This window comes from Plectrocnemia conspersa, unplaced genomic scaffold (assembly GCF_051122295.1).
Source record: "Plectrocnemia conspersa isolate PC_06_02 unplaced genomic scaffold, ASM5112229v1 ptg000013l, whole genome shotgun sequence".
Classification (NCBI taxonomy): domain Eukaryota; kingdom Metazoa; phylum Arthropoda; class Insecta; order Trichoptera; family Polycentropodidae; genus Plectrocnemia; species Plectrocnemia conspersa.
The window spans coordinates 327,561-342,322 of NW_028277177.1; the positions used below are offsets into that span (position 1 = coordinate 327,561).

Sequence of the window (14,762 nt, forward strand, 5' to 3'; positions counted from 1 at the left end):
GCTATCAGCTGGATAATGCTAGTGGGGAAGTTAAATGTGTGGAGTTTGTACAAGAGGCCTTCATGCCATACCCTGTCAAAGGCTTGGGATATGTCAAAAAATACGGCTACTGTGGAAGATTTGTGGTTGAAATTGTTCGCTATGGTGTCGGTTACGCGCAAGAGTTGGTGTAATGTGTTGTGGTTTTCTCTGAACCCGTGCTGTTCGTCCGGAAGAACTTTCAGCTCGCGTGTCAGTGTGGAGAGACGTCTGTGGATCACTCGCTCGAACAGTTTGTTGATAGAGGATAGAAGGCTGATGGGGCGGTAGTTTTGAGGAAATTTTGGGTCTTTGTTGGGCTTTGGGAGGATTACTACAATAGCAGATTTCCAAGCTGGGGGGTAGTACCGATTGCGCAAAGCTGCGTTGAAGATGTTGGTTATTGTGACGATTGTTTTCTTGGGAGAATATGTCAGAGCCTTGTTGGGGACGTTATCTAATCCGGGGGCTTTGTGGGGCCGGAGGTTCTGGATGAAACAGTATATTTCAGCCGGAGTTGTTAATTTAATTTTGTCCGACGGAGTTTTTGAGTTAATTGAGCACACGGTGGAGTTTACCGAGTCTGTGAATGTGTTGTGTCCTCTGCGGGCAGGGTTGGGCGTGAATTGCTCTTGAAGAGAGTCTGCGAAGGCTTCTGTTTTTTCCGTGGACGTGTATACCAGTCCCCTGTTGGAGGTATGCAGTGGTGGGGTGTACGGGGAGGGTTTTTTGAGTGATTTAGCTAATTTCCATAGGGAATTATCTTGGGTGGCCAGAGAATTGATTTTTTGGTCCCATTGCTTGTTGTGGAAATCTCGAAGCGCTTTTCTGACTATCGCTTGGTGTTTGTTCATTTCTATTTTGTCCGCTGGGTCACCGTAGCGTTGCCAGCGTCTGCGAAAGTGGTTTTTGGTGGAGATCAACAGTCTGGTCTCAGGGTCTAGGCGGGGGCGGGTACTTGTATTGGTAGTTGGAGTGGCCGCGAAGTTTAATGCTGCTGTGTAGTTGTTTGTAAGAGATTGTACTGCTGAGTCTATTTGTTCGTTAGTGGCTAAGAAGTGTGGGATTATTGTGTTTGTTTCTAAGTGAAATTTGAATTTTAGCCAGTGTGTGAATTTTGAAATCCCGGGGGATTCAGCTGTATGGGGCCGGGTGGTGTCAAAAGGGTTTGAGAGATTGACCAGAACCGAGTTGTGGTCAGAAGAGAGGTCGCTTATGGCGTGGAGTTCGATCGACCATGGAAAGTTGCTGTGGGCTAGAAGGTCTATAGTGGATGGGCGACGTCCGATTGCGCTATAGCAAGTGGGTTCGGGAGGGCCGATTACGCAAACGTTAGAGTTGAAGGCGTAGTTGAAGAGGTCGTTACCTTTGCGGGAGGCGCGTGGGCAATTCCAGAAGGGATGCTTGGCGTTGAAGTCGCCGGCTACGATTGTGGGAGTGTTGTCGCAAAAAAGTTTATTTAGATCGTCGTAGTCGATGGGTGAGTTGGGTGGACTATAATATGCTATTAGTTTGAAGGTGCCCGAGTCAGTGGTGGGTATTTGTAAAATTGTGGCTTCTGATTGTAGTAGGTCGGGGGTGGGGATTCTGTTGTGGGTGATAGATTTTTTGATAAATATTGCGGTTCCACCGCCCCTGCTGTGGATTCTGTCATTTTTATATAGGATGTAATTTGGGATGTTAGGTGCGTTGGATTGGCGGAGATGTGTTTCGTTAATTAGTAGTATGTCAGTATTGTACGTTTTTATAAATTGTCTGAGTTCGAGAATTCGGTGGGTGAGGCCGTTGGCGTTCCAATATACCAGGGTGAGAGAGCTGGCTTTATTTACTGCCATTGAAAGAGGGGTTTGTCGCCAGGGTCTGAATGACCATTGCGGTGATCTGAGCTATTAGCTCGGGAGAGAAAGTTGGGGGGGGACTTGGTTTTAAAACCTGGCTATATTTCGTCTGTAGGGTGACTGGACGAGTCGGTGGAGGTGGGGTTGGCAGTGGGGTTGGCGGTGGAGTGGCGTATTTGGGGGGATTTTTGGGCGCCGGCCATTTCGGGCAGCCTTTGTAGCTGGCCGGATGAGCTCCGCCGCATTTGATGCACTTTGGCGCTGACTTTGCGTCCTTTGTGCAGTTGAAGGTGGGGTGGTCGCCTGCGCACTTGACGCATGCGTATTCCATTGCGCAATTCAGTGCGGCGTGGCCGAACCGTTGGCAACGGTGGCATTGAGCGGCTTTGGTCGGCTGGTTTAAGCTCTCCACCGTTATTTTCAGGTGGAGGAGGGAATCCAGTTGAAATAGAGCTTTTTGCTGGTCAGATTTTGTTAACTTAACTAGTACCATTGGGTATTGTATTTTTGTCGTTCTTGAGGACATGCGGATGACCTCAGCGATTGCGAAGCCCTGTTCGGTGAGGGCTTCTTTTATTTCCTCAGGGGAAAGAGAGGTGGGGATTCCTCGGAGGACAACTTTTAGGGGTTTGTCCTCTGGGAGAGAATATGTGTAGAAGGGGATTTTGGCTAGTTTAAGAGCCGTGGTCGCCTTTCTGTAATCGTCTGGTGTGGAGACGGCGATATTAATGCCGTTGTTGGTTTGTTTAGTCGTGAAGTGGGTGATAGATTTTTTCATAGTTTCCACTACTTTTTTGTAGGGCGTGGGGGATGAGATTATGATTGGTGGGATTGGAGACCGGGTGGTGTGATTTGTGGGTGGATAGCGTGTAATCTGTGATTGACTTAGCTGTTTGGGTGGCGTTGCTGCTGTCACAGGAGTTGCGGCATGCGGCGTCGATGTTGAGGCGGGCTGTCTTGGCGTTACGGCGGTCGGTCTTGGCGTTTCGGCGGGCGGTCTTGGCGTTTCGGCGGGCGGTCTTGGTGTTTCGGCGGGCGGTCTTGGCGTTTCGGCGGGCGGTTGTGGCGTTTCGGCGGGCGGTTGTGATTCCTCAAGATCCATTTCTTCGGATGAAGTTGAGGATTCTCCTTCTTGCGTCAGGTCGGTCTTTTTTGGTTTTTTCCGTTTTCTTGGTCCTCTTGCTTTGATGGCGGCGGCAAGTTGGGTGGAAAGTTCTTTGATTTTGCGATCCTGTCTTTCAATTGTTTTTTCCAGGCGGTTTATGAGCGTCTGGAAGTCCTTGAGACTGTCGAGTTTTGTCGGAGTGGGTGTCATGATCGACTTTGGAGTCGATTGTCCCGCTGAGCCGCGCGCCCGAACTAAGCGGCGTCGTACAATAACACCGCATCCCCCCCACCGCGAGCTACGCGCGGAGTGGGGATGCGGACCCCGAGACGACCGTCCGTGACGCAGCATGAGTGAAAGTGAAGTCCCGCTCATTGTCATTGGTCATGTCGTTTCTGGTGTCCCAAGATCTCATGATCTTTTTACACCTTTGTCTTGTCTGAAAATTAGTGGCTTGAGATTTTATGAGGCTATTGTTGTATGGGGTTTGGTTTGGAGGTAAGTTGGGGCAGCATGGCTGGTATTTGTCGGTTAAGGATGAACATAGGGCGTTTGTGCTTGTGAGGGATGGTATTTGGGTCGTATTCTGTTAAGTATCTGATTGAGTCGTTGTCAATTTTTGGGATGTTGTCGTAAAACTGTTGAGCAAGTTTATGTATGTGATCGAATATGTAGGGGGTGTCAGTGTCGTCATGTATTTGGTTGTTGCGCATGAACCACGGTGCGTTGACGCAGTTGCGAAGAATTTTGTTTTGACATACTTGTATTGTTTTTAAGTTGGCGAGGGAGGCCGTTCCCCATATGGGGGAGGCGTATGTTATAGTGGGTCTGATGATCGCTTTATAGAGAAGAAGTTTATTTTTAAGACTTAGGGAGCTTCTTCTACCAATGAGGGGGTAAAGTGCTGAGTGGGCGGCTCGTGCTTTAAGTACTACGTTCTTGATGTGTGTTTTCCAGGTTAGTTTTTTGTCTAGAGTTAGGCCCAAGTATTTTACATGTGTAGTCCAAGGGATTGGGGTGTTTTTGAATTTTAGCTGGGGTGTGGGGGGCGGATTTTTCTTAGTGAAAATTAACCCTTGGCTTTTTACTGGGTTGATTTTAATACGCCACTTGGCGTACCATTTTTCTAGTATGTCAATTTCTATTTGAATGCGCGAAAGAGCTAACGGTATGGATTTGGACGAGCTTAGGAGCGCAGTGTCGTCCGCATAGAGTGCTAGTATGGAATGATGGTTAGCTGGTTTAGGTATGTCTGATGTAAAAATATTGAACAGTAGTGGTGAAATGATGGAGCCCTGGGGTACTCCGGCTTTGATATTTCTGGATGATGAGAGACAGCCCTCAAAGCGTACGTGAAATGTGCGGGATTTTAGAAAAGAAGCGATTAGTTGGATTATGCACGTTGGGAAGTTTAATGTATGTAATTTAAATAATAGGCCTTCGTGCCAGACTCTGTCGAAAGCTTGGGCAATGTCGAAGAAAACGGCTACTGTTGATTCTTTATGAGCGAATTTGTTGGATATTGTGTCGGTGACGCGTAGTAGTTGATGTAACGTGTTGTGTTTGTTTCTAAAACCGTGCTGTTCATCCGGGAGGATGTTCAGCTCGTTAGTCAGATTTGTGAGTCTTTTGTGGATGACTTTTTCAAACAGTTTATTGACTGCTGTGAGGAGGATAATTGGTCTATAGTTTTGAGGAAATATTGGGTCTTTGTTTGGTTTTGGGATTACTACAACTATTGCAGACTTCCAGGCAGGGGGATAGTATCTATTTCGCAGAGCAGCATTGAAAATGTTAATAATGGTTACCATAGTTTTTTTCGGTGAGTAAGTTAGTGCCTTATTTGGGACGTTATCGAGACCGGGGGCTTTTCGCGGGTGGAGAGAGTGAATGAAATTTCTGATTTCGTCCGGGGAAGTTAGTTTTATTTTGTCTATTGGGGTGGAAGATATAATTGCTCTAACGGTGGAATTGGCCGTTTCTATGAACGAATGGGTTTCACCATCTGGAGTGTTTGGGGTGAATTGTTCTTCTAGGGAGTCAGCGAAGCATTCCGTTTTCTCCGCTGATGCGAAGACTAGTCCGTTGTTGGACGAATGTAATGGCGGAGTATAGTGGAACGGTTTTTTGAGAGTTTTTGCGAGTTTCCATAGTGAATTATTTTGGGTTGATAGTGAATTTAGTTTCGATTCCCACGTTTTGTCATGGAACTCTGGCGATGGCCTGGTATTTTGACATATTGATTTTGTCGGCTGGGTCGCCGTAGCGTTTCCAGCGTCTGCGGTGATGGTTTTTGGTTCTGATGGCTGAGAGCGTTTCCGGATCCAGCTGAGGGCGTGTTACCGGGTTTGTTATTGGAGTCGAGGCGAAATCTAGGGCTGCTGTGTAGCTCTCGGTTAGGGATTCTATGGCTGAGTCTATTTGGGTGTTATTTCTCAAGAAGTGTGGAATGACTGTGTTATTTTCCAGATAATATTTAAATTTGAGCCAGTTGATGTACTTGGATTCTGTGGGGGAGCTAGCTTGTGAAGATGTGAAGTTCTCGAATGGGTTCGAGAGTTCGACCAAGACAGGGTTGTGGTCGGAAGACAATTCGTTTATTGAATGGAGGTCTATTGACCACGGGAAGTTACTGTGGACTAAGAGGTCTATAGTAGAAGGACGGCGGGCTACTTTACTGTAGCAGGTGGGTTCAGGCGGGCCTATTATGTTGACGTTGGCGTTGATGGCATAGTTGAAAAGGGCAGCGCCTTTTTGGGAAGTTTTTGGGCAGTTCCAGTGAGGGTGTTTTGCGTTGTAATCGCCGGCAACGATCGTTGGGTCATTGTCGCAAAATAATTTGTTTAGATCGTTTGGATCTATTGACGAGTTTGGTGGGCTATAAAGAGAAACTATTTTGAAGTTGCCAGAATGTGCAGTGGGAATTTGAATTATTGTTGCTTCTGTATGGTGGAGATCGGGGGTGGGGATTCTAATATGGGCGATTGATTTTTTAATGAAGATAGCGGTGCCGCCTCCCCTGCCATGGAGCCTGTCATCCTTGTAGAGGATGTAGTTGGGGATTTTCGGGGAGTTGGAGTTTCGTAAATGAGTTTCGTTCACGAGGATTAAGTCCGTATTGTATGTTTGTGCAAAATGTCTGAGTTCAAGTATTTTGTGGTTTAGTCCGTTTGCGTTCCAGTATGTCAGTGTCAGTGAATTTCCCGCCTTGGTTACGCTTATTCAGAAGGTTGGGGTTAGCGGAGAGGGTTTGAAGAACCGCTGCCGTTATTTGAGCAATTAACTTCGGATTGAATTGGGTTTGTGCTGGCGGGGGCTTAGCAATTTGGCTGAATTGTATTTGTGGTGAGACCTGACGGGCTGGTGGTGAATTTGGTTTGGTGAACTGGGTTTTTTGTTCGTAGTGGGCTTTGTTTACTGGCCATTTGGGGCAGCCTCTGTAACTGGCTGGGTGTGCGCCACCGCAATTTATGCATTGTGGGGCCGATTTGGCGTCTTTGACGCAATTGAATGTCGGATGTGGTCCGGCGCACTTGACGCAGGCGTATGTCATCGCGCAGTTTAGTGCGGAGTGGCCGAAACTTTGGCAGCGGTGGCATTGGGTAGCTTTGGCTGAGCTGTTTAAACTTTCCACCGTAATTTTTAGGTGGAGGAGCGAAGTGATCTGGAAAAGTGCCTTTTGCTGATCACTCTTGGAAATTTTAACTAAGACCAACGGAAGTGGTTTTTTCGTTGCTCTGGATGTCATCCGAATGACCTCGGAGACTGCGAAGCCCTGTTCTGTTAGGGCGATAATTATTGGCGGGATCGTCTGGGTTGGCTCGGCGATAATTATTGGCGGGATCGTCTGTGTTGTATTGGTGACTGTTTGTGTGTATCGTGTTGGCGTGATACTTAGCGCTTTTTTTTCCTGGGTTGCTGCTGTGGCTGACTGCGGCTTGGACGGGCGGTTTGTGTTTTTTGTGGGGTCGGCGGGGCGGCAGAGGTCTTTCGTTGGGCAGGTTGGCAGGTTTTTTCGATAGCAGGGGCGGCGGTCTTCGACTGGGATTCCTCCTCCATTCCGGACGAGGTGGATCCCTCTTCCTCGAGATCTGAAAAACGGTTCGAAGTAGTAATTAGTTTTTTACGTTTTCTATGGCTGCCGTGTTTGGGCAGTTGCTGAAGCGTAGTGATGGTGGCGGTCAGTTGGTCTATTTTCTTCTGCTGCGACAGAATTGTTGACTGGAGGCGTTCTACAATTTGTTGAAAATCCTCCAAGGTCGACATCTGTGGCAGCGTTTTGGTGGCTGGCGTCATCATTGGTCTGTTCCGGGAGCAAGCGGGCGCGGGACGTCCACTCAATAATGAATTATAATGGATTGTAATTGTAATGATGATGTGTGATGAAGTCCCGCTGAGCCGTGCGCCCGAACTATGCGGCGTTGTACAACCACACCGCACCCCCGCCACCGCAAGCAACGCGCGGAGTGGGGATACTGTTGCACACCCGACCGGGATTATAAGGAGGTACCAAATGGCTCACTAAACGCATTCTACTCCGGACTTCTGACACTGCAACACTCACTGGACTACACGGATTCTACACCTCGCCTCCTGTTCGAGCAACCATCTCCAGGACACGCGCTCGAGGTTTAATATCGACGACTGTCGAAGGATCCCAGTCAGGACGTGTCAAGAACGTACCGAACGATTTCATAAGGGCCACTTTGTACAGTTCGCTGTACAAACGTCCTATCACAGATCGTCAACCGGACTGCCGATAACTACAAAACAGAAGCGTAACCCCACGACCGCTTCATATTTAACTATGAGAAGCTGGTCTGGTTCGACAGGGACGTCTTTTAGGGGGGGGGGGGGGCTGGTGGGAGCATTTGCCCCCCTCACTTGAATTTGGCCAGAAAAATGCATAGCATTAAATGAAACGATCACTGACTGGCCAACATTTTTTTTTGGGGACCTCGACGGGAAGACAACGGCCGGTATTGCCTCTTCCTCCGTTCACTCTCATATATTTCAATAACAAATATGTAAACTTTATATACTTTCAATAATATACAATACTTTTGATCTTTGTGCGGATGGGTGGTGCCACTGCAGTAGTATTTTATGAATATATAGTTTACATGTGAACGGTAAAAGAGGCACCACCAGCCGCTGTCTTCCCGTCGAGGTCCGTTAAAATAATATGCTGCCTTCCGAGCCCGTCGAGTCAGTGTTACAAGAGTGTCGCCAAGTTTTGGCCATAATGAATAAATAGATAAATAGGCCCCCACTACAAGTCTTCAGTATTTACGTATTGTAGTAGCACGTAATTGGTCGTCAGCACGTTGCTGTTTAGCGCAACTTTCAACCTATTAACTTAAAAATTGAAAATAGCACGGTCGACATAGAAATGGCAGCCAGAATGACATGTGAAAATGTCACGTCGCTACTATTCGCCGTTTGCGAGGAGTTGTTGTAACAGCAGACAAACATATGTATTTTAACGTGTGGCAATGCGACTTTACATTAATTATATTATATATATTTATTGGAAGACTTTACATTAATTATATTATAGAGATGTATTATTATAATAATTACGTTGAACGCGAGAGGAGTGCTGATCGGCGAAAACGTCATTCTCGTCTATTCACCAATATGCAAGTCTCAGGTACTGCTAAATTAAGGTGACCAGATTTTGATAATATTTTAGCCACTTCGCAAATTGTCGCCCCTCACAGTACGCCCCCTGAGCAATTAAGTATTGAGAAATTTAGCTAGGAGAGGCGGAGACCTCGGCGTACGCCATAAAAAGTGAGCGGGAGTGGTGTCTTAGTACATAATTCCAGTTTTGTAAATCGGATTATGTATTTATAAATAGCATTAATTTTATTTGACAATCGCTTATATGATTGAACTAGCAGTTTTTTATTTAATATATTTTTTAGGAAAAAATATTGTTATAAAAGTATCTTATAAATTAATTTGTATTTATAAATAGGGTAAACAAATTGTACGAATACATCGGAATGTTTCCAAACGCGATAAGGCTGCAATATTTACTGATATTGGTAGCCCTGCCTTTCCTTATATGTACACGCATTTAACGATTGCTTGCGAAGCGTCTTATGTCGACTAAATCTGTCGAAGATCTATGTTGATTGACCCTGTAAAGTAACAACATAAAGTCTGAACGGTTTAATTTTAAGTGCACGTTTTAGACCCGAAATAAAAATGGCTCTAGTGTCGGCTGGTCGTCATCTAAACGTTCTCAGGTGAGTGTAGATTAGGGATGATAGTAAACGTCAATAAAGCCGAATTTTTCTGTTACTATATTCAATTTTACAAACACTTTCTTAACTATTTTTATTTAAACTTTTAAAGTGTTTGTCGCTCTGACTTAACTCAAATTTGTGTACATAATTTAGACACACTAAGATGAGGGATAAATGAATGAAATTTAATTAGCTTTTGGTTTCCCCGAAATGAATTAAAAATTATTTATAAATAGAAAGTCAAAAAGGTATATATCATTAGTTGAAAAAAATTAAAACGATGAAAAACTTTTCACCGAGAAGCCGAGCGTACTGTGGCGTTTTCTATTTATAGTAATTTACTTTGTATTTTTTTCCCTGAATGTTCGACATTATTAGAGTTCCTCCGTGGATATGGAGCCAGTCTCTCAACTACTCCAGATCGCATGGGAAAATAAGGAGAAACAATGTCAAAATCATTATGATATTTTCGGATGAATCAAAGTCGACGTTAGTTGAGAAATACAAAAGTACAATTGCAGACACCGTAACAAAATTGGCAGCCAAAGACCGAGAGCGATTAAGCTTTAAGGTATGCTAGACCGCCATAACGTCGATCGGATTAACAATAAAACTTGAATATTTTGAAACTAGTCTTCCAGTAGCCCGGACGCACCTAAAAAACTGTCGGACGACACTTTGGCGAAACTCACGAATCAAATGAAATTAGTAGGAAAAACGTCCACAGCGAATGCAGTTATGGTAAAAAATTTGGCAGCAAAGCTCTGGGAGGGATTAAAACTAAAGGTATATTGAACTTAAGTAATTAACGACTGTTCTAAAAATTAAGCAAATTCACGTTATATTGTATTTTTAGATCAAGTCTAAGAAGACCGAGGAAACGTTGGACTCCAACAAACCCGAGACTCTTCTTAAAACCGCTTACATGAGCTTCAAAAATCTACTGAGTCTACTGAATAAAATCCCCATCTCGAATATTTTTATTGTAATAAAATTGGCGACAAAACTATTGCAGCAACTGGAAAATAACAAGGTATATCGAGCAATTATATCATCGATCGTGTTAAAATTTAAACATACGTTTCGATTAAGAGCGAACAGTTCAAAGGACACGAAAAGGAAATCATCGGATACGCGAAAATGTTAGAGACGTATATTTTATCACTTTCGATCAGGGATAAAATGAACATTCAGATGACGGAAGAACACATACTGGCCACTAAGGAGAAATTGCAACATGTAAGTTGACGATTCGCTTCGACGTCTAATTAAAATATAGGAATGTGAAGTTTATTTTTAGTTGTAATTTTAGGAATTGACTAACTTAAGACTGAAGGAACGGATGTCTCCTTTTATTCTATTTTGCCAAACAGAATACGAAAAGATGGGGGAACACGGTATTCTTAATTTCGATGAGTATATGAAAGAAAAATGGGATTTGTTGAGCGAAGAACAAAAAGAAGAGTGGAAGACTATAGCAATTACAAAAGGTATTCATATTATTACACACGATCCGCTTTTTAAAAGAAATCGAGCCTTCCGATATACTATTTTAATATTTGTTCTACTATTTAATTATTTTTAATAATTTCTAGCACTCCAATTGGCCATGTACGGCGCCTTTCAATGTGACCTACTGCAGCTCTTCGACGAAATCGTCAGCGTTTCAAACTTGGAGACGACGTAAATAAAACATAACAATAGGGTTAACATTTAGTTTTATTCAATATAAAAAATATATTCATAATAAACATCGTACCAAAACCATTTATAATTTATTCATTTGTGAAAAATGATATTTGGCATAGCGTTCTGCGATACTGAAATGCTGAGTGATATATTACTTTTGGTCTACGCCCGACGCGTACGGACGAACGATCGATATCTCACACGAGTGATGAGCGATTTAGTTTACTGGCAAATAATATCAGTATTATGTTCTAAACCTAATTATTTGTCTCTCGAGATTGCGAAACCGCTATTAGTTTCGAAACCTTATTAGTATAACTTATTTATACGCGTATATCGATGGGCATTTCAATTTATGATAGCAGGTTTCGATCGGTATAAATAAGTTTGAGACTAGTTTATGTTTGTTTTTGCCACAAATAAATAAAAATCAGGAAGGGTATAGAGTCGCTAGCGGCATTTTTTTCTCGCCAATTAATCAACGATCGATTATTATAATAAATATTTATACGAGCCGTATAAATTTGATATTAGCAATAGTTAGTATAAAAATAACATATAAAGCGATTACAAGCCAGTAAAAACTCGTTATCGCTCTATTAATTTATTTCTCAATCATGTCTTATTAATCGAGTATTTTGAAAATTGCCACCTGATAAAAATATTTAGATGGGCAATTATCCACTTAGAATTGTATGTTATTTATTAGACTATACAATTATGCGCTTATTTATTGTAAATCTAACAATAATTTTTATATTATGTACGTACATATATAATAAATGTTTTTAATAAATTTGAGAAATTCTTCTTACTATCTCTCATTATTAATATTATATAGAGAGCACTAGAAAAAAGTAACTGATTTATGATTAACAGTACGTGGCGATAGGAACAGATCGCTCATCCCCAGTGTTGATTGATAAATATCCTGCTAAGATACTGTTGTCGCCATCATCCTGGAAATATTATTAGTTCAGCGTTCTACCATTCAAAAATAAAAATTGTAATTACCCAAAAATATTAATATATTTAGTGACATTTATTTCCCGTTTAATTTATATTATAATTAATAAGTAAAATCGAGATAAATTTTTATCTTTACTTACACAAACGTTGGAAGGCAAGAACGTGTTAACTGACATTTTTGTGGAAAAGGATTTACAATAGCTACTAGACAAGCATCACTGTTATGTTAAAATAAAGAAAGCTCGATCTGCTACATTAATTTGTAATATAGCAGATCGAGTTATATTACGCGAAATATTTTCAACGCTTTCTATTCACATCGGATTAAATTATCATTTTTTATTTGTTTGAAAATCTATAACTTTCTTTTATAAAAGCAAACTTAATTATTTACACATCTTGATAAAACAATATGATTTTTAATAGTTATCTAGCGTCCACATTAAGACTTTTTATAATAATATTACAACTTACAAGTGAAAATCGAATGAAGCACATCTAAACCGAATTTTGACCAATAGTAATATCGACAAGGTTAGCTACCATATTTTTAAAACATATTGTAATATTGAAGTGCCGACGAACTAGAGAGCAATATGGAAGATGTGACATTTGTTTATACTTCTTCCGCTTATTTTCTCCCGAGAGTTGAGTTGTCTTAGATTGTATTTTGGACTTGACATAGTGAAAGTTCTAAAACTATCATTAGATTAGGTTTGAGTTGGACAGCAAATGGACATTCTGCAACTGTCAAATTGAGTTTCATGCATTTTAAAGCAGCATATAATTTTACTAGCGCCTATCAAAAAAATTTCATTTTATCTAGTAGTAATATGTATATTTTCGCTGAAATATGCACATTTAATGTCCCATTAAGACATCACATGTAAATAAATAATGATAAGTATGTAAATATACGTATGGAAAAGATGCAATCATATAATTTTACTAGCACTTGCCTGATAAATTATACTTTCACTGGTAAGAATATATATCTGCCAGAAAAAATATTTAAAAAAATATTTTCAGTATAGATTTGAATGTTTTTTTAGATTTTTTCTGAAGAATAACCTGAGAATTTCTGGTTTAGAATCAGGGATTCAGCTTTTCAGCTTTTTTTAATAATTACATTTGATTTAGATTCATAGTATTTAATTAAATGACATGCATTTTTAGGTCAAATTCAAGAGGGACAAATGACGATCTTGAACTTTTGAACCTTATATCACAGTTGTTTCATATATGTAAGTGTAGTTTCACACGTGCCGGATGAATTCACCCGGCACTGGGTCGGCACCGTTTACAAACTCTTCACACGTGGCCGGTCTCTGGCCGACTTCTTCCTAGCCCGACCTATACCCCGTCAACTGATGCCAGTCGTTTAGGATTAACAGATCCACATAAGTCCTTCCACGCATTTTGCGTTAGGATTTTATTTTTGTATGTATTCTAATAAGATAATAAAAAGAGATTCTATTAATATAATTAAAATTTCGAGGTATATTTCTTCTGCTATTGCCTAAGCACGAGGGATATATTTAATAATTGTACTACAAAATACCACAATCACTGTCAACGGCCCGGTTCATGTTTGAGATTTACCCCCACCACACTCAGCCCAGTACCTGGCGCCAGACAGTTGTAGTCGTACTAGCCCATACACCATCCCCACTATACGGTGCCGGGCGAATCCATCCGCCACGTGTGAAGCTACACTTAGGGTTGAAAATTGCTCAAGTGGAATATTACATTAAAATGTGTAACTAACGACATCTGTTGATGTTTGCTTAAAGACATTTGTAGATATAATGAAATTAAATATTTTTTAAATAATTATCGGCGTTTCCGATTTTCGCCACCGTGGAGCTGCCATCAATTTATCATAGAATTGTATGGAGCGCCAACGTTTTTTACAATTAACAGGGAATGTTTTATGAGTTGAAAAAAATATAAATATAATATCTGAAAGTGTCAGTTACAACACGTTCCCGCGTCGGAGTGAAGGTTCATTTATGTACATAAGTGTAAAATAAGAATGCACCGATGACGAGAAAAATAAGTTCCGATAGCGACTTTCGTAACACATTATCGACTAGCTCCGATGGTATTTATCAACAATTGCATCATTATAATGGCAAATATATAAAGACACGCGTCTTGCAATACAGTTTTGGTTCTTTTCATGATCGCCACTACACTTTCTAACACTTCGGGAGCCAAGCCGACGGCGAGTCTCAAAATCGTCGGCGACGTCTTCCGCTCTTGGGCTTGAAAGTAGAAAAATTCTACAAATTCCCATAGCAGTAGGGGTAAAAATATGTAATTGTCCATGACGTCGTTGCTGATGAAAACGACGTTCACTAATATGGCATAGAAAAATATGTGTATTCTCGTGGATAGCAATTTGGTAAAGAGAGAGTCGTCTTCTGCGTCGGGTCGAACTTCGACGCCGCCGACGCCACCGCCGCCGAGCAGTCTGTCTTCTTCCCGAACAGGAGCGTAGTCATCGTCGATCGGCGTCTGCGACAAGTCGCACAATCTTTGGAGATCGGAATCGAAGACAGAGTCTTCTTTGGGAGCGACTGTAACGAAAATATTAAACGTTATAAGAAAGGAACTCGTCATTATAAAAAAGTGCGCCATACTAGGAATAGACTCGGCGGAAACGGGTCTGCCTGTTATTTTGGACAATCTGGCGGCGGGATCTTGCAAGATCCGCTGCCTTCTGGCCCGGCGGACCGCTTGCGCCGACGTAGACATAACCTACTCGGCGAACGATTGACGTTTCTTTCCGTCGTTCTCGTAGCCGAAAAGTCGGCCATGTCCGAACACCGATGACGTTTTACAAATAAAACCTCTCATATTTATATATTGGACAAATATTTT

The 14,762-nt window shown here is 41.9% G+C and overlaps 2 protein-coding genes across 2 annotated transcripts; one reads left to right on the plus strand and one right to left on the minus strand.

The window, feature by feature from the left end:
• The first annotated feature begins 8,731 nt into the window (after positions 1 to 8,731).
• Positions 8,732 to 11,703, plus strand: LOC148226828 (uncharacterized). Its single transcript, XM_088202799.1, has 7 exons — positions 8,732 to 9,218; positions 9,597 to 9,789; positions 9,852 to 10,004; positions 10,075 to 10,251; positions 10,311 to 10,457; positions 10,531 to 10,708; positions 10,814 to 11,703. The coding sequence occupies exons 1-7, from the start codon at positions 9,178 to 9,180 to the stop codon at positions 10,903 to 10,905; spliced, it is 981 nt and encodes a 326-aa protein (XP_088058925.1). The 5' UTR covers positions 8,732 to 9,177; the 3' UTR covers positions 10,906 to 11,703.
• Positions 10,920 to 14,692, minus strand: LOC148226829 (uncharacterized). The gene is made up of 2 exons (XM_088202800.1): positions 14,522 to 14,692; positions 10,920 to 14,458 (listed from the first exon to the last, which is right to left on the minus strand). The coding sequence occupies exons 1-2, from the start codon at positions 14,634 to 14,636 to the stop codon at positions 13,962 to 13,964; spliced, it is 612 nt and encodes a 203-aa protein (XP_088058926.1). The 5' UTR covers positions 14,637 to 14,692; the 3' UTR covers positions 10,920 to 13,961.
• Positions 14,693 to 14,762: the final 70 nt, after the last annotated feature.

Excerpts from the sequence above, each read along its gene's own strand:
- LOC148226828 (XM_088202799.1), top strand. The coding sequence starts at position 9,178 with ATGGCTCTAGTGTCGGCTGGTCGTCATCTAAACGTTCTCAG. Across the intron at positions 9,219-9,596 it reads CGTCATCTAAACGTTCTCAG|AGTTCCTCCGTGGATATGGA; the intron begins GTGAGTGTAGAT and ends CGACATTATTAG. Across the intron at positions 10,458-10,530 it reads CTAAGGAGAAATTGCAACAT|GAATTGACTAACTTAAGACT; the intron begins GTAAGTTGACGA and ends TTGTAATTTTAG.
- LOC148226829 (XM_088202800.1), bottom strand. The coding sequence starts at position 14,636 with ATGTCTACGTCGGCGCAAGCGGTCCGCCGGGCCAGAAGGCAGCGGATC. Across the intron at positions 14,459-14,521 it reads TTCCGCCGAGTCTATTCCTA|TCGCTCCCAAAGAAGACTCT; the intron begins GTATGGCGCACT and ends TTTTCGTTACAG.